We start from the raw sequence: 25,842 nt of genomic DNA on the forward strand, positions 1-25,842 counted from the left end.
CTAAAACCCCACTTGTTTCTATTGATTAAAAAGTTTTTTGAAAGATTGTGTTTTTACTGTTTCTTAGGGTTCAAATTTCATGTGGGGGCACTCTCTCTCCCTCCAACTATTTTGTTGTACTCGAATTATTGTACTTTTGTAATCAATATTTATTGAAAGAAAGGTTGTAAATGCCCTTATTTTATTATGGAGACTAAATTCCGTATATGGCGATTTTCAGGCACTTCTTGTCCCAGCATCATCAATCGCAAGAAATGCTGGAGTTGAAGGATCGGTTGTTGTAGAGAAGCTCCGGGCTTCTGAATGGCATATTGGGTACAATGCAATGACAGACAAATACGAAGATCTTCTTGATGCGGGCATCATTGATCCATGTCGAGTTTCAAGATGTGCACTTCAAAATGCAGCCTCAGTTGCGGGGGTGGTCCTCCTGACCCAAGCTGTGTTGGTCGAGAAAACAAAAATGCCTAAGCCACGTGTTCCTCATGTACCAGGAATAACTCCTTAGCAACAAGATAAGTGGATGAAAACAGTGGGAAACTAACTGATTCTGCTATCGGTTCCCTTGATTCCATGGCTTCACAAATTCAGTGACCAAGTTGGTGGCCCTTAGTGAATTCAGGAGAGATAATTGGCTAATTGTGCCTTGAGACAGGAAAAGACAGAATGCATAGCCCACAAAACTGGAGGGAGTTCAGCTGTCTGTCATGGGTAGACGTTGGACTTGATCTTGGAAGTCTGATATCTGTGAACTGCTGCTCTCTTTGGTGGAAGGGTATGTAATTCTGCAGTATTGGACTCATGTTTAATTTTTAAAGTGGCCCACCCAGTGCACGAAGCTCCTGCCACTGGGATCTGGGGAGGGGCAGATATGTGCACAGCCTTACCCCCGCTTCGTAGAGAGGCTGTTTCCCACTTCAAACCCACGACCACCAGGTCATAATGGAGCGATTTTGTCTTTTAACGTTACTTCATTCAATTTGTATCACTTAAAATGATCAAATTTAGAGACTTTCTTTTCTTCCTTTCATTAGCAGCCATTTTTTCATTGCTTCTTAACAGGAGCAATGAGTAAGCATTGTGAAGAAGTAAAAGCTGCTTCCTTCTGTAGCACTGCAACATCTTTTGGCCATTCAAGTGCATGCATACAAAACTCAACTCATCATTTATGCCTTCTTAAAATGAACAGCAGCAGTTGCATCAAAACTTTTTTTTTTTTCATCTGGGAACAGATCCCCCTCTGTAACCTTTTGGAAGCATTATTATTTTCATTCTTAGGGAAGAATTATGTTTTGTATTTAATCAATGTTTGCCTTCCATGCGTGGATCATAAAATTGATGGACTTTAGCCCCAAACTAGGCATGTTCCATTGCAATTACCAATCTCATACCGACCTACTCATGAAGCTGCTGACTACAACTAATGAAAGAGTAGCCCATCCATGGGATGATCTGGATAATTGTAATTCAGCTTTGCCCTAAACCAAAAAGAGAGGCCATAACCTAGTATGGTTCGGATTTCACAGGTCCTGAGACCCGCATTGGAGATGTTTTTAACCATTGGCTTTTCTTTTCTTCTTTTCCTTCACAAACTGGTCATTCTCAGAACTTGGTAGCTCAAATATTCACTTCTACGGTGATAGCCCCATCTCCCTAAACCAACAAAACTGCATCGTATAGAGAAAATAGTGAACTGAGCAAGCCAATTCTTGAGCCAACTAGGGCCCCTTACCTCAGATTCAACCAGAAGACAAGGAAAAAGGTAATTCGGCAAGGTTTCATTCAAAAGTTAAAGCTTCATGTAAGTAATTCCATTAATCCTCAATCAAGAAAACTTTTTTCCAATATATAAGATTTTTGTTATCTGTTATATAATACTGACATAGCCCTTGGTATTTCCATTTTCAAAGAGATTTGAGTTTTTGACTAGGCAATCTCCTTTTTACGGTTTTACATTCTTTAAAAATTAATAAATAAATAAATAAATAATATCCTAACGGAAGAGAGAGAAAAGTATTCAATTAAAATGGAAGAAATTGTGACTGTAAATCCACCAATGAAAGAGTTTATGGGGAAAAGAGAATAGCCCAAGCATGGAGAACATCGAACATCTGAGAGTCTGGACCTCTCCTCAACGATAAGAGAATCCTCCTTCGTCAATCTAATCAATACTCTCACGTCCACAGAAACCCATCAAAGGTTCCACACCTCAATCTCTCTCTCAACTGAAAAAACAAGAGCACAACAGAGCAGAGATAGTCGGAAAAAACAAAACTTTCTTCTCCCCTCACACTCGTCTCTACTTAATCGCTAATCCTTCCTTCTGATCTTTAACAATGGCTTCTGCAACATCACCCACCTCACTGTCTCTCCTTCCTTCCTCTACTTCCTCAACCTCTCGCAGCCGTTCATCGTTCCAAGTTGCAGCATCTCTGTCCTCTCGTCGCCTCCAGAGTCTCGGCCTCCGAGCCCCACTTCGCAGACTCGGATTCTCTGGTGTCGCTGTGGAGCCTTTACTTGCCCTCCACGTTGCAGCCAAAATTCGAGCTGTGGGAACCAATGGGAAGGGCGTTAGAGGTGTTGTTTCGATGGCAAAGAAGAGCGTTGGAGATCTCACGGCTGCCGATTTGAAGGGGAAGAAGGTCTTCGTGAGGGCTGATTTGAATGTTCCTTTGGATGATAACCAAAACATTACTGATGACACCAGGATTCGGGCTGCTGTCCCTACGATTAAGCATTTGATCGGAAATGGGGCTAAGGTCATTCTCTCCAGTCATCTGGTGAGTAATTCTTTGCTTTCTTCACATTCTATTTGACTTGAGTTTCATTTTATCTTTGTCTGGATTTGGTTTTTTCATGGTGTCTTCGTTCTTTTGGCTACTGCTTTACTAATTTCTCTGAATTAATTTTGTGAAATACTGTTTTGTGGTTTTGAACTCGTCGGAGTTAGTTGGTTTTGGTACCCTTGCGCTACGTTTTGGCCAGATTGCCATGGATTTCTCTCTTATGGTTTTGAACTTTATAATTGTTGACCATAGGTTGTAATTTAGCAATTGTGGTTGTAACCAGATTACCAAATTTGCTCATCTCGACACTGTTTTCCTGCTACTTCCCATAATTTTAAGAGGACTGGATAATTTGGATCTAAGAATCAAAATAAAAAATTTGTAATACCTAGTTGCTGAAAAGTTCGGCCTTTTATGCTTGTTTTGCTACATGGTTTCATTTCTGTCACTGTTGCAGCTGAAGTCTTGTTTGTTCTCTTGGATATCAGGGGAGACCAAAGGGTGTAACCCCAAAATACAGCTTGAGTCCTCTTGTGCCTAGGCTATCTGAGCTCCTTGGTGTCAAAGTATGATTCCTTCTTCTTGCCTTTAGTAAGTGTCTCAATTGTGTTAGATCTTGTATTTGGAAGCTGAGATTTAGTCTTTCTTTCTTCACTTTCCATCTGGAAACTGAACAGGTTGAGAAGGCTGATGATTGTATCGGTCCAGTGGTTGAGAAGACGGTGGCTGCACTTCCTGAAGGTAGCGTTCTTCTTCTTGAGAATGTGAGGTTCTACAAGGAGGAGGAGAAAAATGACCCGGAGTTTGCGAAGAAGCTTGCATCACTTGCCGACCTCTATGTGAATGATGCATTCGGGACTGCTCACAGAGCTCATGCATCAACAGAGGGAGTTACCAAGTTCTTGAAGCCTTCTGTTGCTGGTTTCCTCTTGCAAAAGGTGAGATTTGGGTGCTTCTTCATTCACAAAATCACTAAGGAATTCCCAATTTGAGATTGGAGGATGGAAGAAATTTTCCCTTCCTGTGCCACACACATCGTGTAGCCAGGTGACTGGGACCTGCCATTCAAGAGTTTCAGGCATAGAATGATCAGTGTTATGATCACTTCTTCATGATAATTCTTGCGCCACATACCTTAATAGTTTTAACTTATCTCATTCCTGTTTTAGGAACTTGACTATCTTGTTGGAGCAGTTTCAAACCCAAAAAGACCATTTGCTGCCATAGTTGGGGGTTCAAAGGTGTCATCCAAAATTGGGGTGATTGAATCACTACTAGAGAAATGTGATATTCTCCTTCTTGGTGGAGGAATGATCTTTACTTTCTACAAGGCACAAGGTCTTTCAGTGGGTGCATCTCTTGTGGAGGAAGACAAGCTAGACCTTGCAACATCACTTCTCAAGAAGGCCAAGTCAAAGGGGGTTTCTCTTTTGTTACCAAGTGACGTGGTTATTGCAGACAAGTTCGCTCCTGATGCAAACAGCAAGGTTTGCTCCTCAATCCCCCATAAATGTTTGGCCTTAGAGATGAAACTTTGTGTGAACAAAGTGTTCTGCTGACTGAAAATGAATTGATAACTATTTTATGCTAGGAAATCTATCTCTTGTATCTAGCTAATTTTCAATATATCATAGTGGGGCCTCTGAGAAAGTAAAAGAGTTCTCATTGGATTGTGCAGGTTGTTCCAGCATCTGGCATTCCTGATGGTTGGATGGGATTGGATATTGGACCTGAGTCAGTTAAGACATTCAATGAAGCCTTGGATACCACCAAAACCGTTATCTGGAATGGACCAATGGGAGTCTTTGAGTTTGACAAGTTTGCTGTTGGAACAGTGGTATGCAGTATTGCTCTTTTAACTCCGTTTATGAGAACCATATGCATGTAAAATATAGCTACTTGTGTATATTGTCATTTCCAATGTTGTTTCGGTAGTGAACATATTTAAACGTTTGAATTATTTTTTTTATTTATTTTCGTAAATGAAATTAATGGATTGATATGGCAACTCTGGTCATAGGCAATTGCAAAGAAGCTAGCAGAGCTTAGTGCAAAGGGAGTGACTACAATCATAGGAGGTGGAGATTCTGTTGCAGCAGTTGAGAAAGTGGGAGTTGCAAATGTGATGAGCCACATCTCGACAGGTGGTGGTGCCAGTTTGGAATTGTTGGAAGGCAAAGAGCTTCCTGGAGTTCTTGCGCTCGATGAAGCCACACCTGTAGCTGTCTGAGGCAAGTTTATTTGTTATTGTTTCTCCATTGACATGGCTTTTGCTTTGATTTGTACGTTGTACAACAGAAGTGGAATGTCATAGGAACATATGAGCTAATGTTGTAGATTGTTCGGCATTGCTTTTAATAAAAGGTCTCTTTTAGATTTTGCTTTTTCCATGTTGTTGATTCTTTGAGTCTAACCACTGGACTTTGATACTTTATTTCTTTACCTTCTGCCAAAAATGATCATAGTTCTCTGGTTTCAAGTGGTACCTGTGTATCTGAACTGAAGTTGAGCTTTGTGCTTCCAAGTTGGATTAGTTTGGCAAACATGGTAGAACACAAAATATGCCTTGTCATACGAGGACCTGAGCATGTTCTCATTGATTGATGTTTCATCATTGTCACCTGGAAGGAAATTGTTTCATTTTGGTTTGCTCAAGCATCTGAATGCATATGGCTGTTACCAAAAATATACGCCACCGAAAGAAATTTATGATGGCCTTATTTCTACTTTTTGATTAACAAAGAAAGTATGCACCCAGCAAACTGATGAGTCCATTCTGCAGCATCAACATATGCCTTCAAATTCTATCTGAGATCAGCAGGTGGCAACAAAATTGTTGTGTACAGGGTTTCAGATTGTGGCATATCTTTGATACAGTCAAGAACTGAAAATTGTATCAGACTGCGCTACCATTGTTCTATAATTGTGATCTATTCGTTATCTATATAGCTAATGTTTCTGTTCCTAAAACTTTTTTGGTACTCGTCTTCTTAGCTTGGGTGAGTACCACAGTTGATATTGAACGCCCGGCCCTGGTTTGAAAAAAAAAAAGGGAGGATGTCAAAGTGATATGCTCCTCAATGAGCCTGGCCAGAAGATATGCTAATTCCAAAAATAACTATAACAAAAAGAAATATAGCATGAAATGATCTGTCAAATTCCAATAATCTGATTTGGAGACTGCAATATTTCTTACCTTCAGAGGAGTAAGGTTGAATGGGGTTGAACTGTTGTTGTATCTATTAAAATATTTTCTTTTTTCTTTTCCTTAATCATGAATTAGCGATCACAGGTTTGAGTTAAGAAACAACCTCTACACAAAGCGGAGGTTAAGCTGTGCATACATTATGACCCTCCCTAAACCCCCCCAATAATGGGACCCTACACTGAGTATGCCTTTTTTTAGTGATCTGCAATATATAAGTATGAGTTGGACTTCAAATGACCGAAGTAAAATGAGCTACTTACTTCTACCTAAAAAAAATAAGCTTCTTACATGTTATATTTTCATACGGCAGGCACTGCCCCCCACAGAATCTGTATTGTGGTCATTTCTCAAGTTTGCTGTGTGAGTGAGTCATGAGTTACTGACTGGTCATGAACTGATCCACCTGGTTACATGACATGGTTGATTTCTCAAAGAAGAATTCCAAAGCCATGGGTTGTTAAATGTATCTAATCTTACATTAACAGTCACAATTTTCTCAAGGTAAAGGCAAACCAGCCCTGGAAATCCTAGTTCAATTCTACTATTCCTAGTCCTTTTTCGGACTGATTATAATAGGAAGAGATTCAAGATAAACCATTGGCTTTATTCTTTATAGTTTATCTGGAATTTGTTATTCAAGAAGAAAGAACCATAACAGTCTGAGAACATAAAGAACACTTTCTACAAAATGATAGTCATCCAGCTAAAACCCCAGTGAGGCTGTAGGAGGAAGATAAACAAGCTTATGGGTAGATGCCTGTTAGGAATCCTTCCTGTCTTCAATGGAGGAGCAAGTCGGATTAAGTTTCTGGGCTTCTCAGGCTTGCTTTGATTGTACTAGGTTCTTACAAGATTCTCCACCTACGGCAATGGTCCAAAGTTTGATAGAATCGTGCCAACTGCCAATCACTCCTTTCCTTTTCCCCCATAGCTTCTAGAATAATATTTTTAAGCACTTGAATAATACTCATCATGACCACAAGCTTTGACACCGTGATCGTGACGACTACCCTTTCTTGTGTCTTCCTTTCCAACAGATTTTGCGAACTCTATTTTGAAAAGTATACTCTTCTAGGGCAAGCGGTGGATAAGATTGAAAATGTTATGACTTTCTCCAAATCCTTGCAATGGTGGAAGTCTCGTGTATTAAGTATGTTTTTTTTTTTTTCTTTTTAAAAAATAAAATCATTATTTTATTATCTTTGAATAAACATTTTGTCTCGACTCCAAAGAGAACGAGGGATCACATGTATTTTTTTCCTTGGGACCAATGTGCGGCAACTCCCTATTCAACCCAGGTTTACAAATATTGGTATTGGTGGTTGTATCGCCCCATATGAGGTGTAAATTTAAAAATTCTACTTTTTGATTGATAATTCTAATCGATATTGATATTGATATTGATACCGTCAATAATAATACATATCAATTGATAATTGATACTTTGATCTATGATTCGACGTTATTTTAAGGTATTTCTACGGTTTTTATCCTTTGGACTGTACCCAAAAAAAAAAAAAAAAAACAGATGGTTTTCCTTTGGAAATGTATTCTTGATGCTTTACCATCAAGAATCAATCTTTGATTGTTCATTTGTTAAAAATATACCCTCACTTTGCCTTTATCAAGTTTCCGAACTGATCCGTGAGTGTATGACTTAATTTACAAGTTCAAATCGATTCAGGTTTAAATGGCTAATTTCCGTTCTAGTTTTCAGTTTCGGTTCGAAATTGACACAGGTTTTGCCCATGGTAAGGTCAAAGTCGTCATGAGCCCACCGTTTTCTATGTCGTCGTCGATAGTTGATACTTTCGAGGGTCGAATAGTAAACACCGAATGGGCAAAGGCCCACAGCCCACTACAACGAAGCACCAAAAAAGGGTATATGCGAAGTTGCGAATTACGCAATATGCGTATCTTAGCAGCCTGACACTCAACGGCCGCCCTTCTCCCTCCTTATTAGTACTGTCATTTTGACTGTCCCTCATAGTCTGTAGTTCTCCACATCGCTTCGAGAAGCTACAAAAAAATTCCCACTCTCTCTCTTTTCGATCTCGTTTTCATATTTGTGAGTTTGAACCTTTCGATCGCTTGTCTTATGAATCAGATTCATCGTTTGTTTTTGTTTTCTTTTTATTGGTCTGTTTTGATCTTATGATCCTCTGTTCTGCAGATCTCTAATGGCGACCAAGAAGAGTGTGGGTTCTCTGAAGGAGGCTGATTTGAAGGGGAATAGGGTCTTCGTTAGGGTCGATCTGAATGTCCCTTTGGATGATAACTTGAATATCACCGATGATACCAGGGTTAGGGCTGCTGTTCCCACGATCAAGTACTTGATGGGTCATGGTGCCAAGGTTATCCTTTCAAGCCATTTGGTAAGCAAGCTCTCTTTTTTTTTTGGTGGGGGGGGTGGGGGTGGGTTTCTTTTTATTAAATTGTTGATCTGTTTATTGCTTCTTATTATTTTCTTTCTAGTAGTGTCAATAGTTATATTTTTCATGGAAGTTGAGTTAGATTTGTCTTTCGATTTATTTCTTCATTATTTTGACTTGGGATTTTATTTTTTAGTTATTTGTCTTCAATTCCTTTTGGGATCTGTTGCTGGATTTGAGCCTATATTTTATGTCTGTTCCCTACAATGGATCAAATGATTTCTGCGTATGATGAAATGGTTACTAATCGTATATTTGCAATAACATGATTTATTGATATTTTTCTTTCGATTGGGGATGAGATTGTTCTTAGTTTTGATATTTTTGTGTGAATGACAGAATAGATCAATTTAAAAGGAAAACTTTTAGTTTTCTACCTTCTATTGCAGACTTTATCATCTGAAGCATTTCTTCTTCATTCCTTAGTCATGGGATCTTCTAATATTTGATTGTTTTCTTCTTTTTAAGATCTTAAACTTTTTTCCATTCAACTTTGTGACTTGCGGTTTTTGAGGGGGGTGTTGCGCATCAGCATACTGTTTCTGTTCATTTTATGGTTATCTTATTTTCTAAGTTGCATTGGGTTGGTTAGTTTCACCTTACTTTTATGTACTTTTATGTTCTTTTATGGTTACATTCTTCTATTCTGATAAAAATCTGACGGAATGATAAATATTTGAGATGTAAACTTATACCTGAATCATTTGTTAAACTCGATATTTCTTCACTCTTTTTGGTAAATTGTATGGACTGGACATTGTTCATGTTTACCCTTTTTTTTTCCGTTGTACGTGGATACTTAGGGCACTTTATCTGAATTCTGGTTTTCAGGGACGTCCCAAGGGTGTCACACCCAAATACAGCTTGAAGCCTCTCGTTCCTAGACTCTCTGAGCTCTTGGGAGTCAAGGTTTGACTCAACATTTAATTTTGCTAGCTCGCATATTCTATCTGAGATGAGTGTCCATTTTCTTACTCGACGCACCTCCTCTGATTAGGTGGAGATGGCTAATGATTGTATTGGTGAGGAAGTTGAGAAGTTGGTGGCGGCCATCCCAGATGGTGGTGTTCTCCTCCTGGAGAATGTTAGGTTCTACAAGGAGGAAGAGAAGAATGATCCTGAGTTTGCAAAGAAGCTTGCCTCTCTTGCAGACCTATATGTGAATGATGCATTTGGCACTGCTCACAGAGCTCATGCTTCCACAGAGGGAGTTGCAAAGTACTTGAAGCCCGCTGTCGCTGGATTCCTTATGCAGAAGGTATGGTGATTTGCTCTTGTCAATGCTCCCAATCATCTTTCTACAAGGATGTCCCAGGCAAGTGATTTTGAGTTTTGTGTTCTGCGCACGCATGTCCGCAGGTATTATGTGTGTACGCACATTATCTGGGTTAGGGATTGTAGTCATGTACACATTGATGGTTGACAGGTAGTTATCACCCTGTGTTTACATGCCCAGATTCTCTTATGGGGGTACCTTCTTACTTGGGCATATTATAAATATCTGATCAAGGTAGTCAAGAAGAATCTGCAATGCTCCCCAGAGAAATATTGCATGGGAAGTAGTTTAGAGTTCATTTAGTTGGTTTGATTGTTAGGCTTGGGTGCGCATCCAGTGTTCCATGAATTGGCTATCTGCTTTTGCGCAGCTTCAATATAGAAGGAATATTATTTTTAACCTAATTTGATGGGGATGCTGATGCATTTATCTTGCTTTGGATGTTGATGGAAATGATATCTGATCTATGGTTTTTAGGAACTTGACTATCTTGTTGGAGCCGTGGCCAATCCCAAAAGGCCGTTTGCTGCTATTGTAGGTGGCTCAAAAGTGTCATCCAAGATTGGGGTTATCGAGTCATTGTTTGAGAAGGTTAATATCCTTGTGCTGGGTGGAGGAATGATCTTCACATTCTACAAAGCCCAAGGAATTTCTGTTGGATCCTCCCTTGTGGAGGAAGACAAGCTCGATTTGGCAACATCACTTCTTCAGAAGGCCAAGTCCAAAGGTGTGTCTGTTTTGCTGCCCACAGATGTGGTTGTTGCAGACAAATTTGCTGCCGATGCTAATAGCAAGGTTTGTTCCTTCACTGGTATACATTTGTTCAATGTATTCGTAGTTGAAATCGGTGTACATGGGGGCCTAACATATTATTTAATGCGCTTGCAGGTTGTGCCGGCATCTGGCATCCCTGATGGTTGGATGGGGTTGGACATTGGACCTGATTCTATCAAGTCATTTAGTGAAGCTTTGGACACTACCCAAACAGTCATCTGGAATGGACCAATGGGGGTGTTTGAATTTGAGAAGTTTGCTGCTGGAACAACGGTATGTGATGGTAACTTAAATGTGGATGAGATTTTACGTCTTATTTATGGTTTATTCTTTTATACCTTTGCGCTTCCAATAGGCAGCTTATTCAACAAGTATCCAACAAAAGAATTGCACCCTTTGAGGAGCCCAGTTGTAAAATTATTTTATGGAAATATATTACCAGGATAACTGTGTATTTTTTATGAGCTAAAAGCCACTTCAAGGCATGGCGTGTGTGTGTGTGTGTGCAAGTCAAAATTCTTGGTAATAATATATTTTAATAATCATTACTCATGAGGGATAATGTGTGTTGAACAAAAATGTTCATAAAACACCACATAACTACAATATGGAAAGCCTTTCGGTGCAGACCCCACGTGTAGCTTAAGATTAATCACTTATGCTAAATCTTGCAAGTTGTGTATGGCTAATGGGCCACACCAGTTAACATCTTTCCTTTTTCTATCCAGGCAATTGCTAAGAAGTTGGCAGAACTCAGTGGTGGAAAGGATGTGACAACAATCATTGGAGGCGGTGATTCAGTTGCTGCTGTGGAGCAGGCAGGACTTGCTGACAAGATGAGCCACATCTCAACCGGTGGAGGTGCTAGCTTGGAGCTGCTTGAGGGCAAACCCCTTCCTGGAGTTCTTGCCCTCGATGAAGCCTGAAGCGACTCTTGTGAGAAAGTTCCCTGTTTGAGTTCATCCCTTTTGGTGATGTTATTTACCGATCATTTTTCTTAGAATATTGTAATAGGATCAAACTAGAGCTAATGATATAGAGGCTGCGGGTTGAATTTGAATAAGATGGTCTTTTTAGGCACGATTGATGTTTTGTCGCCTGTGGGCTAAATTCTTATTGGATCAGTGTTAATATATCTCATTTGTGTTTGGACAGGTGAGATGAATGAACAGACTTGTAGAGAACTTTCATACCAAGTGATTAATCTCTGGTTTTGATTTCATTTGTGCATTTGAATTAGAGATTGTCTTTTGTTTTATAAGTCTCTGCTCTTGGAGCCGTGTGTTTTTTCTCCATCCAGGAATTGGCAAGGATTTTAAATTCGGCATTGGGGATGGCTGAACTGGATTGGATCAGAATTTATCCCAAAAACCCTAGAATTGGCTGCTCCTGATCAGACTGAATCAGGATCAGTCATGGCCAATTCCAAGGTCGATTCTGATTTTTGAAACCATGGGATAAGCTGCTGATGGAGAATCCCGAGGTCTGTTCTTGTAACCTATACGGTGCAAGTCAGCTGACAATGGTTATTCTCATGAAAATGTTTTAGGACAAATCGACAGAGACTAGCCTAGCAGTGAATATGTGACCTGAGATTCTCTCTTCACCATGCATGGAAGAAAACTCGGTCCTCTAATTTGTGATCTCTCACAACACCACCCACGCTCATGCGACATATCTGAACAATCCTTGTCTGTCACCATGTTGATTGCTATTTCGGAGGCATCTTCAACTGTATTTAGGCAAAGAAATAAGAGCCCCTCACACTCATGTTCTTTTCCTATCTCTATATATCACTGCATTGGGTATATGATATTTACTTGTAAATGAAGGAGAGTTGAGAGACGTTTGACAGGGACTCCATCTCCCATATGTGGTGAATATCTAGATAGAGAAAGCTAATCATATGATTAGATTAAGATTCCAAGCTTTTATGGCATGCTTTGTAAATGGCTTACAAAAATGACTTAAAATAATATAATGGGAAAATGTTTTTTATCCGGGAGTGTAGAGATCACACCAGCACGGGAGGGGGGGCAATGATAGTACACTTGGAAGCATCAACAGGGTGGGTACTTTTCACCTTTCATGGAGGTGCTTTGGGTAGTGCCCCTACAATCTCAGATAGAAAACATTCTCCATAATATCATGTAAGGAAAAATATTTCTTGCCTTGGAGTGGAGGGTGCACTAGCATCTCTCGCTCTATACCTCTCCTTCTCACAGGAAATGACCTCTTTGCCCCAAGGATAGAGATACCGAGTAGGAGGTGCTAGTGCACCCTCCATCCCTCCCCCTAACATATACCTAAGCCTACACACAGCAAGTGCAAAAAAAACATTGCCCCGTGTTGATGATGCTCGAGCGTGCCCTCCCATTGGTTGCACCTAGTAGCGTGTACCTGTGCCAGGAGCTAGTGTTCTCTTGCCTCTCCTTCTCACAGGAAATGACCTCTTTGCCCCAAGGATAGAGATACCGAGTAGGAGGTGCTAGTGCACCCTCCGTCCCCCCCCCCCTAGCATATACCTAAGCCTAAACATAGCAAGTGCAAAAAAAACATTGCCCCTTGTTGATGATGCTCGAGCGTGCCCTCCCATTGGCCGTACCCACTAGCGTGTACCTGTGCCAGGAGGTAGCTTTTTCTTGCCCTATTTATTAATAAGTATGCTTTCAAGGGTTTGCTTTGTAGATCTCAATACGACAGCAAGCTACTAAGGTTGATCCACTGTGACCTAGTGGAAGCAGGCTCGAGTCGAGAAAGAGTCTTTCTCCAAAGTGAGGCGGGTGAAGGGTTTGTACATTATAACCCTGGGGTGCCTCAGTGCAATTGGGTACGCCCCTTTTATGTTTCAAAGTTTTTTAAAATTGTTTTATGTGATGTTCCAATGGACTAGAGTGTAATTTTTGGGCTTAATTATTATTAATGATTTTCGGTGTCCAAGTGATGGGTTAAACCGTTCCCAAGCGATTCGAAATGGTTGATTCTTTAACTTTCATAGGGTCAAGGGGCGATTCTAGCCCAAGGTTTGAAAATTTTGATCCCTCCGCCAATTCTGGCTGATTTTGGATTCGGCCGGACCGATCTGGGATTCTGGATCCGGATTCCTTGTTTTTAAACCCTGTTCTAACTTCTAGCCTCTTTCAGCTTGATTGGATGATCCTTCAGCTTCACTTGACGGTGGAAAAGGATTGGATGACCCTTCAGCTTTACTTGACGGTGCTTCTCCTTGGGAGTTCAATTTGAAAATTTTAAAATTTGAACAGGTGCTACGAGCTAGCCGCACAGGGGGAGTCTTAAAGTTTTTTCCACTCGCTGTTTTTCTTCTGTTTTTATGGTTATCTTAACGGATCTCTCATAACCAATGAACTTGTTTCAGCCTGTCTTATTTAGGCTACCAACAACCAAAAGGGCCAAACTTCTTTGCATTTCATGTCATCTCCATCGCAATCTTACTACTACCACACACTTTGAACCCCAAGCCAATGTTCAATCTTCAGTACACTCCACAATACCGGATTCTAATCCAGACCCAGTCAAAGTAGTTGCAACCCAATTGTCAGAATGCACTAATTTGCTGCAACTGAACCAAATTTATGCCAAAATCATCCGAACCCACTTGTTAGAATTGAACCCACTTACGTTTTATTGGAACAGCATCATGAGATCCTATGTCAGGCTCGATATCCATTACATGGCTCTCCGGGTTTTCATTGCCATGTCACGGTCTGGTGTCTCCCCCGATTCTTACACAATTCCTCTTGTCTTAAAGGCTACCTGCCATGTTTTTGCCATCGACACCGGTCGTCAGCTTCATTCGGTTGCTATTGTTCATGGGCTTGAGTTGAATGAGTTCTGTGAGAGTGGTTTGATCAGTTTGTATTGCAAAGCTGGTGATCTTATGAATGCACAAAGAGTATTCGGACAAAATCCTGAGAGGAAATTGGGTTCTTGGAATGCCATTATAGGAGGTCTTGCTCAAGGAGGACATGCCAAGGAAGCTATAGATATGTTCATAGAGCTAAGGAAATCTGGGCTTCGGCCAGATGATGTGACAATGGTTAGCATAACATCTGCCTGTGGAAGTTTAGGGGACTTGAACTTAGCTCTTCAGCTACATAAATGTGTCTTCCAAGCTAAAACCGTTGGGAAACCAGATATTCTGATGCTGAATTCTCTTGTTGATGTATATGGAAAATGCGGTCGAATGGACCTCGCTTATAAGGTCTTTGCAGGCATGGCACAACGCAATGTGTCTACCTGGACATCTATGATCATGGGTTATGCAATGCATGGTCATGCCTATGACGCGCTTGAGTGCTTCAACTACATGAGAGAAGCAGGGGTTATTCCCAATCATGTGACATTTGTTGGGGTCCTGAGTGCTTGTGTACATGGAGGGATGGTAGAGAATGGGAGGCAGTACTTCGATATGATGAGAACATATGGCTTCATGCCCACGCTGCAACATTATGGGTGCATGGTGGATCTACTAGGACGTGCAGGATTGCTTGAAGAGGCTAGGAAGATGGTGGAAGAGATGCCGATAAGGGCTAACTCTGTCATCTGGGGAGCTTTGATGGGAGCCTGTGAGAAACACAGGAATGTCGAGATGGCAGAGTGGGTAGCCAGGCATCTAGTGGAACTAGAGCCATGGAATGATGGGGTTTATGTTGTTTTATCCAACATATATGCTAGTGCTGGTATGTGGGAAGATGTTGAGAGGATAAGAGGGGTGATGAAGGAGAAGAGGGTTGCAAAAACTCCTGGGTATAGCTTAACAACCAATTGATTTTGATCCAATATGTGTTTACAAATGTCACATAATTTGATCAAGCCTTTTCTGCATTTCCTGTGTAAGTTGAAGTCAGGTATAACTTAACAACCAATTCATTTCAACCAAAATGGCTTTTACAGAGGAGAGACTACACATAGTTTAATAAAGCCTTTCTGCATCTTCTTTGTATGTTGAAGCGATCGATCTTCTACTTCACTATATAACTCCTCTTCAAAAGAATTCATTTGATTCATCCCAAAATAAGTTTCAGATTTTTTTCATTGTCATAGGAGATAGGAGAGCTAAACCTTACCCAGTTACCATTGCATCATTCCAGACTCCATCAGTATTTGATTGATTAGGACTCTTTCATACCTGAAGAGACCAAACAAGGATTAATAGATTTCTCATCTTGACTTTGTATTGTAAATGTAGCGTTATTTCTAGACATTTAAATAGACCTGTCATGTGCAGTTCTTTGTTAGGCCTCTAATAGGGGTGGAAGGAGACAGCTATATTTGGTTATGGTTTCTGGTAAGCAGCTCGTTTAGGGTAATTCGCCAATCAGATTAGAGGAATATTGTTTCAATGGAGGATTACATAGCTAAGTCATGGTGGTCATTTTGTCTTTGTGTAGGAGAGGCTGGCCAAACTTGGGGCAAGGAGGGATTCTTTATATCTGGGCATTGAGGTTATATGTTAATTTTTCTGTAGCTATTTGTCTTGCAACAGTGATGTTCCTTCTTTCAGGCAAATCTGCAAATCTTGATATCCACCTTGAAGACAGAAAGTGTATGTACATAGAAGGCTTGAAACAACCATGCCGTAATTAGACTACCAGATGTACAGCTCAAAGGGTGAGCTGATGAAGTGTGGCTTTATTGGCTTCTCATGGAACCTGTCTAGGCTGAGAGCTTGAGACATTAGCCCTGGAGCAGAGGTTGGACATTTTGGTCCCAATGGTTCCAGGCATGTATTATAGACTTGTGACAGAGCATGCCTGATCTTCTACTGAGCAAATTTGCAAGCTAGTTCAGTACAATGCAAATGATGTTAATGTGTAGTTTTGATCAAGTTTAGAGTGGATCTATTTGTTTGAGTTGAAAAATACTTTCTGGAAAATCAAGTATTGGTGTCAATAATTATTTTTGTATTCCTTTTATTTAAATTCAAGGAACATATAGGGTAATGGGAGATTGAGAAAGGGAATATGATGGAGGTAGTTCCCTCCACAGGTGGGGTGATGGTTGTGCAGCTCCAACTATTTTTTGAAAAAATAACATTCCGAACATTTAAGGAAAAGTTGTTTTTCAGTTTTTTTTCAGAGAATTTAAGATTGTATTTTGTTTAACCCTTCGTTGCAGTTTCCACTTGTTTTAATTCAATTACTGTAAAATATTCCATTTTGTAACAAATGGATATGGAATGAACCTGTTAAATTCTTTTATATCAAAAAAGAGATAGAGAGGAAGAAAGTAATATGTGGTGCGGGAGAAGAAAATAAAAGATGTGGGAGTCTCAACTAGGATTGGTCCATTCCTTCAATTGTGGAAATGCTAGGTAGCTGTTTGAGCATTACCTTTAGATTAATCAAATTAGAAGGTTGGGTAAGTTAGGCCATATACTTCAGATATGTTCTGAATTTCTTTTCCACAAAGACCAGTGGAGCATCCGAGATTGTTCCCATCTGTTCCTAATTCCTATACCTTTATACCCATAAGTTTTTGGCAACTGAACTGCCAAGAAAGTTAATACCACTTCCTTGCTTTCACATTTGGTCCAGATCAATCATTTAATCCGGGTTATACTGGATGAACCTTTTTTTATTCAAATCAGACCACAAATAAGTCCTTAGTGGAGGAATCATATCAAGAAAGTCCAGACCCATTCTTGTCTTGTGCTACTCTTACTTGCTAATTCTCTTTCACATGATGAGGAGTCACAAGAGCTTAACTCTGATCCTCTGATGGGCATCAGCCAAGAGTTTTTAAATAAAAACCATCTTCATAGCCTTTCACGGGATGACTCACTTACTAAGGTTCAGTTACAGGCATCTTTGCAGCCATGACATTACCTGTGAGTTGTGGCTACAGAGCCTGCTGCCACCAACCAAAAGGTATCAAGCCTAGCTTTTCTTTTGGCTTGAATCTCCTGTGGAAGGGTAAAGGCAACCTCCTCAAGTGTCATGTGAAGGCCCTTCTTTGAATCGTGATCTAAGATGTTAAGCCTTAACGTGATAGTTTATTATTGTCATCTATTAGAGTGTCATCGTGTGTATCTACTGGCTCCTCTATTAATAGTGTCATGTGCCCCTTGTTGAAACTTCGAAGAGTTGCCAAAATCATTATTGTTCAAACCTGTTTTTTTTTTTGGGTCAACCTACCTAACAGTGCCTCATGGGACTTTAACCATAGCTACTAGGGAATAAAGAGGGAAGTGAGCAGAGGTGAGGGGAGGGGAGGTGCTCTAAAACACGAGAGTTTTACTCTTGACCTCCTGGGAGCCAGCACTCTTACAGTCTTACTGCAGGGCACCAACCAACTGCGCCAGTAATTGTCTTCTATAAACCTGGAGGCTTATGGAATGAAACCCAAGCTAGACATTCATTTCTTGAACAGTCATGACCATGGGCCTAAAGAACAAGAAAATCTCAAAACAACAATAAGTTAACCGGAAAGTTCAAGCAAAACAGAGGTTTGGCAAATGGTGAAATGTCAAGAAGGAAAAATCACAGTCCAATACAAGGTAAGCGCTAGACAGTTGATTTAGACAACCAAGTTTTATATGTGGTCAATCCCACGACACTCCATCCATCCAACACGCCACATTATCACTCGGTGTGGCATAGGACCAGTTGCCTGCTAGCATGCAATATGCCTCAGCTTTTCCCATATTTTACCAAACAATTATGGGCATAAAATATGTTAAACACAATTTTAGCATAAGAAGAAAAGGATTTATTGATATCAATCGTCTTACTGGCTAATTCGAACAGTTGGATGGAAAGGATTACAGTTAAAAGACTTATAAATCTAGATACAAACAGACAAAAACCTTGCCCAAAACTTACTACAATTTCAGGTTATATATATCAGCAAACATAGCACAACAGAACCAATTCAATGAAGTTCCACAAAATGCAAAGCATTGAACAGGTGAGAACAACAATATGATGCCATTTTGAGAGTTGTAACTCAGCGAAGGTGATGCCTGCAAAATGGAATTAAGCAAGTTAAAAACACGGTCCCTGTAAAAGACAGCCGATGGAAGCTAGGGACCACTGGCAAGAGAGGTGTAACTGACCTCAAAGTTTCTTTTGTTCCCTTTCGAATTTTACAACGGATTGTAGGGAGTCCAAGGCGCTGGTGCGCCTCATAGCGGTGACAACCAGAGAAACCTGGAGGTGGGGTTAAAGATTGGAAGACAAAGTCAGCCACGAAGAGGTAAAAAGAAGGTTGCTATATGGCCCTTAGCCAAGCCATACCATTAGTAAATGACAGTGTCCAACCATTAATTGTTAGAAAGCAAACAGTTCAAATGATCACGCACCATAGTAGATTCCACCAACCTCTAGCACATCAATCTGCAATATTGTCAAGCGAATTAATAAATCGCATTTGGTTATATTCAATACAGGAATTCATCACGGACGTATACAGAATCTAGTAACTATGACATTCAATGAAACAATGCCTTATTCTAATGATTGTTGTAGAAATAAGTTTTATTTTTTATTTTTTCCCCTTCAGTTGATCAGTCAACCACATACAGAACAAAATTGGGTTTTTCCCTTTTTGTTTTATTTTTTTTATTAGTTATAGTACAGCACTAACTATTCCATTTTATTTCTTGTAATGAGCTAAAGACATGTATTTTGTTCTCCCTCTGGAAAATAATTGTTTCGATCAATTTTCACAAGAATAATGGTTGAAAGCAATCAAATAAAAACCATCGCCATAACATGTCATAGAGCTGCAAATGTATCTATTACCTACTAATTTTTATGAGGGTGTGACAGAAAGTGAAGCAAGTCTTCCTGTTACATTCCATCTATGTTGGCTGTATCTGCCACATGGCAGTCTGGTGGCACTCAACTCTAGTGGATTTGTGCACATCATTACTCGTGTTGATTTGGTTTTCAGGCCAATCAAACTAATCCTTTTCCAAGAATTTGTCCAAAAAAGTCAAATCCTGATGGGCAACTCTATTGCTCCCAATGTAACTTATCTCTTTGGTTTGAGTAATGAACCATCCATCCTTCGTAGAAGGAAAAGAAATGGGGGGAAGGGGAAGGGGAGGGGAGGGGAGGGGAGGGGAGGCGAGGGGGAGGAGGGAGGAAGAGCCCTATAGATGGTCCGTCATATAGTTAAGATGGACCTATAAATTTGAGATGTGACCAATTCGAATTCTCTATCCATCCAAAGAATTCAAGATCCTTACGTTCTATAAGGAAACACTAAATATGCAGATGGATATCTCACTATCATCATAGATTGGAAGCTTATGATCATCAGATTATCATTATCACATCTCTTACTGTACTTCTCAGCTTCATGTTGGTTCAGGGATTTGAAGCAAGGCAATCTACTCTCCCTTTAATATACCATCTTATCACTCGAAAGACCAGATATGCCTAAATATGGTTCAACTAGGAGGGATGACCTAAATTGACAGGATTGGAGCCCTCCATAGTCCACATTCCTAACAATAATGATAGATTCTAGACATAATTGTAACGATATATTATACAAGAATCTTAAACCAGTACCTACGAGAGGAAGGGAGAAGAAAGGAGGAAGGAGAGGGATAACTATAGGGGTTCAGAATAGTCTCTATCGTAACCTAGGTCCATAACTTATATTAAAGAGTCCTACCAAAGTCAAATACAACCAAAGACTAAATAAAGTAAACAAAAATGACTCAACATGACTTTAACATAAACTAGACTCGAAATAAACTTAGACATCCCCCTCACGGTACATTGTTTAACAGTAATAATACTAACAAAAGACTTGTGACTCCGGAACCAAATGGTAACTTTTATTCAGTCCATCATCTTTAAGAGTGGTCTTCGCAATGATGAATTGTTTGTTACTTTCCACCAAGACTATTTGACATCTTCTGGCCACCCAAAATGCGGAAAGGAAGCAGATTCTTCAGTAGAGTGATAACCCTTGCAGGTAGCCAATAGTTGTCAGAGATTAAAAGATTCTGTGCATACCAAAACTCTGCATCTTAACAGCATATATTATCAGCCTCCATATTGTTAACTAAACACAAATATTTGGCACTTAACCAAATGAATCAGCCTGGTATAAAGTTGGCAGGAAGTTTTTTTTTTTTTCTTATTAACATTCTTAGGGAATCCTGTGAAAGTGAAAAGATCAGTGACAATCTCCTTCGTCACATGTAGAAAAAGAAGAAACTTATTTTTCCCCAGGGACACTTACTTTCAGAAAGACCATCCAGATTACAACTGTGCTAATATAATCTCTTATCCCTCTTCATTCAATTTCTCCAAGAAAATTATTCTTCCTACCACCTTCTCTGCCCTCACATCTCCCCCACCCCCCTTTTCATTTGGAAAAGTAGGGGATCAGGACATTACCCATCACTACTTCGAGGAATTCAGAAGATAACAATGAAGTGTACATGGGCTGCCTGTTGAGGAAACTTACAATTTCTTTGGGGGTAAAGCAGTGACAATGGCTGTGCACATCTTTTATTCAACTCAGTGCAACTGCAAGCAATATCCAGAATCTCATGGTAGTCACTGATTAACTCCTTCGCCATTGACTGCACTGGACCAGGTGTACCTGAGAAGCTATGAGTTGTTAAGAGAGAATTGGTATCTTAAGCTCATTACTACCACCTTCGCCCATAGTTTGGTAAACTAAAGCTATATATATTTTGTCCATATTGGTAATTTGTCAGATGAGGACTCCAGGGGACTATACAAGCAAATCTTCACAACTGTGTCCCTTAAGTTGATTAAAAAATGAACCTATATCTCATTAACAACCCTAACAGTGACAATTCCAGAAAGTGTATTAATCATGTCCTGTTCAGTAAGGTAGAAACTCCAAAATCAGTGTTACTCTTATTATATACATAAAAATGGAAGTAACCAGAAACCAAATGAAGTTGTGCTATCATCTATGATTGCTCTTACTGGTTCTTGAAGCCCAATTTCTTGAATACTCGCCATAAGGTCCTTCACCTTCTCTGGGTCATTAGCTCTGGTACGCATAAGTGGTCTCCTAATCTTCTCTAGCGGAAGTTCAAGAATAACTGGCCCTCCAGATTTAGGCGTATTAAAAGGAGCCCCTGAAAACAACAAAATCCTATTCAACATCAACTAAACCAAATTGAAGATTTACTGGTTTCACTAAATTTAACTATTGAAACTGAGAAGTGAATGATTAAACCTCATAAACCATCTACTGCTTCCAGTTTATCTCCCCTTTAGCATAATTACAGACTCAGAAGACAAGGATGGATTAACAAGATGATAATTTAAAACAAACCCATTATAGGTTAGGTGGAACACTACAAACCCAGAAGTGATTGAGAGAGAGGGATACCATTAGTAGATGAAGCCGTTACAGAGAAGCCCCTGAACTGGTTGGGAAAGCGCAGGGGGAGATTCGCCATAGTCCAGTTTCTCAGCCCAGAATCGAAACACAATCATCAAAACATGAAGTAAGAACAGAATCTGTAATTCTGAATTTGATTCACACGCACACACACACACACACACACACCAAACAAAAAAAAAATCTGTATATGTGGAACAGTGGAAGGAGAAGGAATCAAGCATTTGTAGTTACGATGCGAAATCAGCGTAAAATGGAATACTTTTTCAGTGCATCAAAATCCATGAAATCAAATACTCGAAACATGTCGAGCTTTGCTTTTACGCACATAGGGCGCAATTTAGACACAGTAAGGTGGTACAAAACTCAATTATTTTTAAAATAAAGGCCATTCTAGTCAATTTACAGCTCCACCAAGGTCAGCTCCATCAAACCATTAAAGCCTCGAAGCTTCACTCTTCAATGGTGTAGACTGAGAATGTTGGAGGTTCAGGTTTAGGGTTTCCTGGAACCTTGATTTCGGTTCCAACTTTTGCTTCGAGTAGAGCCATGGCTGCCACAAGCTGCTTCTCTCTTCTGCGGTACTCTCTCTCTCTCTCTCTCTCTCTCTCTCTGTTTTGGATAATTTTCGTCCAGGTCTTTGTCTTCTTCAATGGGTTCTTCTGAATTTCCCGTGTTCCTCAAACAGGAATTCGCTGACACTACGAGCTCTCCAGAATGCCAAAACCCCCTTCGTGTTCTCCAGCAATCTCGCCCACCAAACTTATGCTGGTCTTCCTCTTCTCCCCGGGAGGTATTCCATATTCAATCTTCTTTTTTTTTTTTTTTTTTTGAAGACTTGAGAGATAGGAAGTTGTCAAAATGCACTGGTAATTCAGAATTCATAAAGAAAAAGTATACTATTTGATCATTCTAATGTTGTGTATGTGTGTATATGGGGATCCTTGGATGGGCACGCTAAATTTAGTGATCTATTCCATATATGGAGCTCTCGTATTTTTTAATAATTCCATTTTCAAAGTTCACTGTCTCACCCATTTCTCAAAGCCTTGTTCTTAGATATAATTATATTGGATTGAGTTTAGAATCAACCCTTGGTTAGAGTCTTAGACAATGAAATGTGAATGAACACTGACTTTGAAGGCCAAGGGAAAATAATGTGGCAGAAAATGCCATGTCGGAAGAACCTAATATGCAATTTTGTATCAAGTCAATCTTTATTCAAATTCCATCTATTGTTTCTCCCCTAAAAATAGTTAATTAACTATAATTTGAATTTTCTGTTGACACCTTCCGTACTTGTTCTCTGTTTCAGAACCTTGTGCCATATAAGAGCAACTAATGATGAAGAGGCTTCAGCCAGAGCTGCTGCAGCCAGTGCTGACAGTGGAGCTCCAACCATGTAGCGATCCTAGTTACTTGACATGTTGGTTTTCGTATTTCAGTAGCTATCATGTAATTTATAAAGCAGGTTTCAGACCTTAAATATGGATGCTATGTACAATGTAATGACTTTGTTTTTCTTTGCCTTTCAGATTTGACAAGATCATAGCCAAGGAAATCCCTTCAACCATTGTTTACGAGGATGAGAAAGTCTTAGCATTTAAGGATATAAACCCCCAAGCTCCTGTACATGTTTTAGTTATTCCCAAGTTTAGAGATGGCTTGACACGGCTCAGCAAGGTGTTCATTTTCTCTCTTATTCATGTTATTTGTTTGTGTTGTAGCTTTCAAAGAATTGAACTCTTATTTTCTTGAGTGTCAACTTATTTGAGTGTAATGAGAGACTTTTTTAACAGTTATTTTTCTTGAGTGGCAGCATTTTGTGTTCAATGAGAGACTAGGTCCTAAATTGACTACTACTACAAATATGGGCTTTGAACAACCTCTAACCTTGGATTTTGTTACTAGGGAAAGAAATCCCTTTCCAAAGGTTGACAAGTATTGACTACTACTACAAATATGGGCTTTGAACAACCTCTAACCTTGGATTTTGTTACTAGGGAAAGAAATCCCTTTCCAAAGGTTGACAAGTATTGGAACCTCTTTAATATAATATGGTACTAGAGAGACCTCTTTTTTTTTTTTTTTTATTGGGGGGGGGGGGGGGGGGGGGGGGGAGGATATTTATGTTCCTATACACATGAATTGGAGAGGAAGTAAAAAAACCCCTAATTTTGTAAGTGTTGACAACATGCACTGTGTATGAATCATGATTTCAAAATTATGTTTTCAAGGAAAATTGGGTTTCTAAAGTGAAAACCATAGTCATTCAGTAAGGAGGGTAGAGGCAGGAATGACCTCTTACCCTCTTCATCTCTGTTTTTTTCTGAAAACTGATTGACAATAGCCCTTTAGAAACTGGAACGTCACTTAAATTCCAGAAAGTGTCTCATAAATGGTGCCATTTTTTGGACTTGGACAGTGTCTTTGTGCTCAAAACTATCTGTAGCCTTTATTCGGTGAATGCTACCACGATTACAACATGGTCCTGCTGGAACAAGGTTAAAAGCAGAAGCTCAACCAAGCTAAGCAAGCAACATGAAAACACATTTCCATGTTGATCCTTTAGCAAGTGAACTAGTTAAATTATTATGCTTTTCTGTAAATGAGTCAGTTTGTAAGTGTGATGGTGTGAATCAGGGCTTAGGAACCTTATCATATATTCGGCGTTATAGTTAAATGAGTAAAATCAAAGTTGACTTCGAAAAAATAATCTCACACACACACATATAATGTCTCTGGGCATTGGATGGTCCCTCTGGTGGGAGACAGCTTTTCTTCCCTTTTTTTTTCTTTTTTTCTAAGGTGAGCAGGTGTAGTGGATACTGAAAATTTTGATATTAATTTTCCTCGTCTTCCTTGTTAGGCTGAACCACGTCACAGTGAAATATTGGGTAATCTCCTCTATGCTGCAAAAATAGTAGCAGAGAAGGAAGGCATCCTTGATGGATTTCGTGTTGTCATCAATGATGGTCCCAGTGCCTGTAAGCTCCCTTCATAACCTCTTAAACTATGTCCTATGTTTCATTAAATCTCATGTTGCATAACCTGTGGTTCTCTCTTCTCAATACCAGGTCAATCTGTTTATCATCTCCACTTGCATGTATTAGGAGGGAGACAAATGAAATGGCCACCCGGTTGAAGAACTAAGGATGCCAAAAGAGATATATTTTTTTTCCAAATTTCCTGCCCTTTTCCCATTCATTTCTTTGATAATCTGATATTGTTAGTGCATCAAGGACCTTGGATCCAGTACTCACGAAAATAAACTCCGACCAAATTGCTCCATTTTTGTCACATGTGAAGTCAACAATAAAGACGCCTGCCTGATAGAGTAGAGTTAATTTCAAATATTTGGCAATCACAAACAAACTGGGTAGGGTGTGCAATTAGTCAATGATACTGGAAGTTGATTCTGGGTTCTGAACCTGATTTTGTTGGGTTCATACTGGGAAAGCAGGTTCAAGGATCTGATGTTAGAAGCTGAGCTGATTCTATGATCTTATAAGAGTTTGATCCTAAAATGAAATGAATGTTGGAATATGCTTCTGGAAACAGGGATTCAATAGTCGTCGAAGGCCACTCGGTTCTTTTTCTTTTCCAATTACCCTCGACTTCCACCACCATGAAATATGGGATATGAAATTTGAAATAAAGGTTCTCTATCGGGTTAAATTGGGAAAACCATTTTTATCTTATATGCCTCATGTGATGAACATCCACAGGTCTAAATCTGCTTAAGGCAATAACTATACTGGAGTCTCTTTGGATTCTAAGGACTTTATTTTTGTATCTTTGCTATTTGGATTACTATTCCTGAGCATAAATTTTCTCCCAAGTCTGCTTATGAAAGAAAAGGATTTTGCTCGTCTCTGAGCTCTATAGAACGGCGGGCCAGAAGGAAAGTAGAGAGAAGCCAGGAAATTAGATATACCTAAGGATTTTCATCAGTTAGTCATGGACATCTCTCTCTCTCTAGTAGTTTGTGATTTG

At 39.7% G+C, this 25,842-nt stretch overlaps 6 protein-coding genes across 8 annotated transcripts in view; 5 read left to right on the plus strand and 1 right to left on the minus strand.

Moving 5' to 3' along the window:
* Window positions 1–1,113, plus strand: part of LOC122077248 (ruBisCO large subunit-binding protein subunit alpha) — an 11,154-nt gene extending 10,041 nt beyond the window's left edge. Inside the window, exon 9 of the mRNA XM_042643133.1 lies at window positions 221–1,113. Within this exon, the coding sequence (XP_042499067.1) occupies window positions 221–508 (288 nt within the window). The 3' untranslated portion in view covers window positions 509–1,113. The remainder of the gene's footprint in view (window positions 1–220) is intronic.
* Window positions 1,114–2,054: 941 nt separating this feature from the next.
* On the plus strand, window positions 2,055–5,174 carry LOC122077249 (phosphoglycerate kinase, chloroplastic-like). Its single transcript, XM_042643134.1, has 6 exons — window positions 2,055–2,780; window positions 3,275–3,352; window positions 3,464–3,724; window positions 3,956–4,273; window positions 4,465–4,623; window positions 4,807–5,174. Exons 1-6 carry the CDS (start codon window positions 2,337–2,339, stop codon window positions 5,014–5,016), a joined length of 1,470 nt encoding a protein of 489 aa, XP_042499068.1. The 5' UTR covers window positions 2,055–2,336; the 3' UTR covers window positions 5,017–5,174.
* A 2,732-nt stretch (window positions 5,175–7,906) lies between these two features.
* Window positions 7,907–11,698, plus strand: LOC122077022 (phosphoglycerate kinase, cytosolic). Its single transcript, XM_042642755.1, has 7 exons — window positions 7,907–8,062; window positions 8,168–8,369; window positions 9,258–9,335; window positions 9,424–9,684; window positions 10,180–10,497; window positions 10,591–10,749; window positions 11,205–11,698. Exons 2-7 carry the CDS (start codon window positions 8,175–8,177, stop codon window positions 11,400–11,402), a joined length of 1,209 nt encoding a protein of 402 aa, XP_042498689.1. The 5' UTR covers window positions 7,907–8,062; window positions 8,168–8,174; the 3' UTR covers window positions 11,403–11,698.
* A 1,573-nt stretch (window positions 11,699–13,271) lies between these two features.
* On the plus strand, window positions 13,272–16,552 carry LOC122076111 (pentatricopeptide repeat-containing protein At1g77170, mitochondrial). Of its 3 annotated transcripts, XM_042641404.1 has the most exons (3): window positions 13,273–15,243; window positions 15,725–15,784; window positions 15,888–16,552. In XM_042641404.1, exons 1-2 carry the CDS (start codon window positions 13,838–13,840, stop codon window positions 15,741–15,743), a joined length of 1,425 nt encoding a protein of 474 aa, XP_042497338.1. In that variant the 5' UTR covers window positions 13,273–13,837; the 3' UTR covers window positions 15,744–15,784; window positions 15,888–16,552. The 3 variants fall into 3 exon arrangements, with proteins under 3 accessions (XP_042497337.1, XP_042497338.1, XP_042497336.1); XM_042641403.1 differs by having other exon boundaries at window positions 13,272–15,243; window positions 15,725–16,552; XM_042641402.1 differs by having other exon boundaries at window positions 13,275–15,784.
* Window positions 16,553–18,184: 1,632 nt separating this feature from the next.
* On the minus strand, window positions 18,185–22,017 carry LOC122076698 (sulfiredoxin, chloroplastic/mitochondrial). Its single transcript, XM_042642148.1, has 5 exons — window positions 21,835–22,017; window positions 21,423–21,577; window positions 18,800–18,833; window positions 18,554–18,647; window positions 18,185–18,460 (listed from the first exon to the last, which is right to left on the minus strand). Exons 1-5 carry the CDS (start codon window positions 21,902–21,904, stop codon window positions 18,445–18,447), a joined length of 369 nt encoding a protein of 122 aa, XP_042498082.1. The 5' UTR covers window positions 21,905–22,017; the 3' UTR covers window positions 18,185–18,444.
* Window positions 22,018–22,163: 146 nt separating this feature from the next.
* On the plus strand, window positions 22,164–25,200 carry LOC122076697 (14 kDa zinc-binding protein). Its single transcript, XM_042642147.1, has 6 exons — window positions 22,164–22,427; window positions 22,535–22,639; window positions 23,162–23,248; window positions 23,382–23,529; window positions 24,716–24,833; window positions 24,924–25,200. Exons 1-6 carry the CDS (start codon window positions 22,396–22,398, stop codon window positions 24,989–24,991), a joined length of 558 nt encoding a protein of 185 aa, XP_042498081.1. The 5' UTR covers window positions 22,164–22,395; the 3' UTR covers window positions 24,992–25,200.
* Window positions 25,201–25,842: the final 642 nt, after the last annotated feature.

The sequence above is a fragment of the Macadamia integrifolia genome, chromosome 4, assembly GCF_013358625.1.
Source record: "Macadamia integrifolia cultivar HAES 741 chromosome 4, SCU_Mint_v3, whole genome shotgun sequence".
NCBI classification, from domain to species: Eukaryota; Viridiplantae; Streptophyta; class Magnoliopsida; order Proteales; family Proteaceae; genus Macadamia; species Macadamia integrifolia.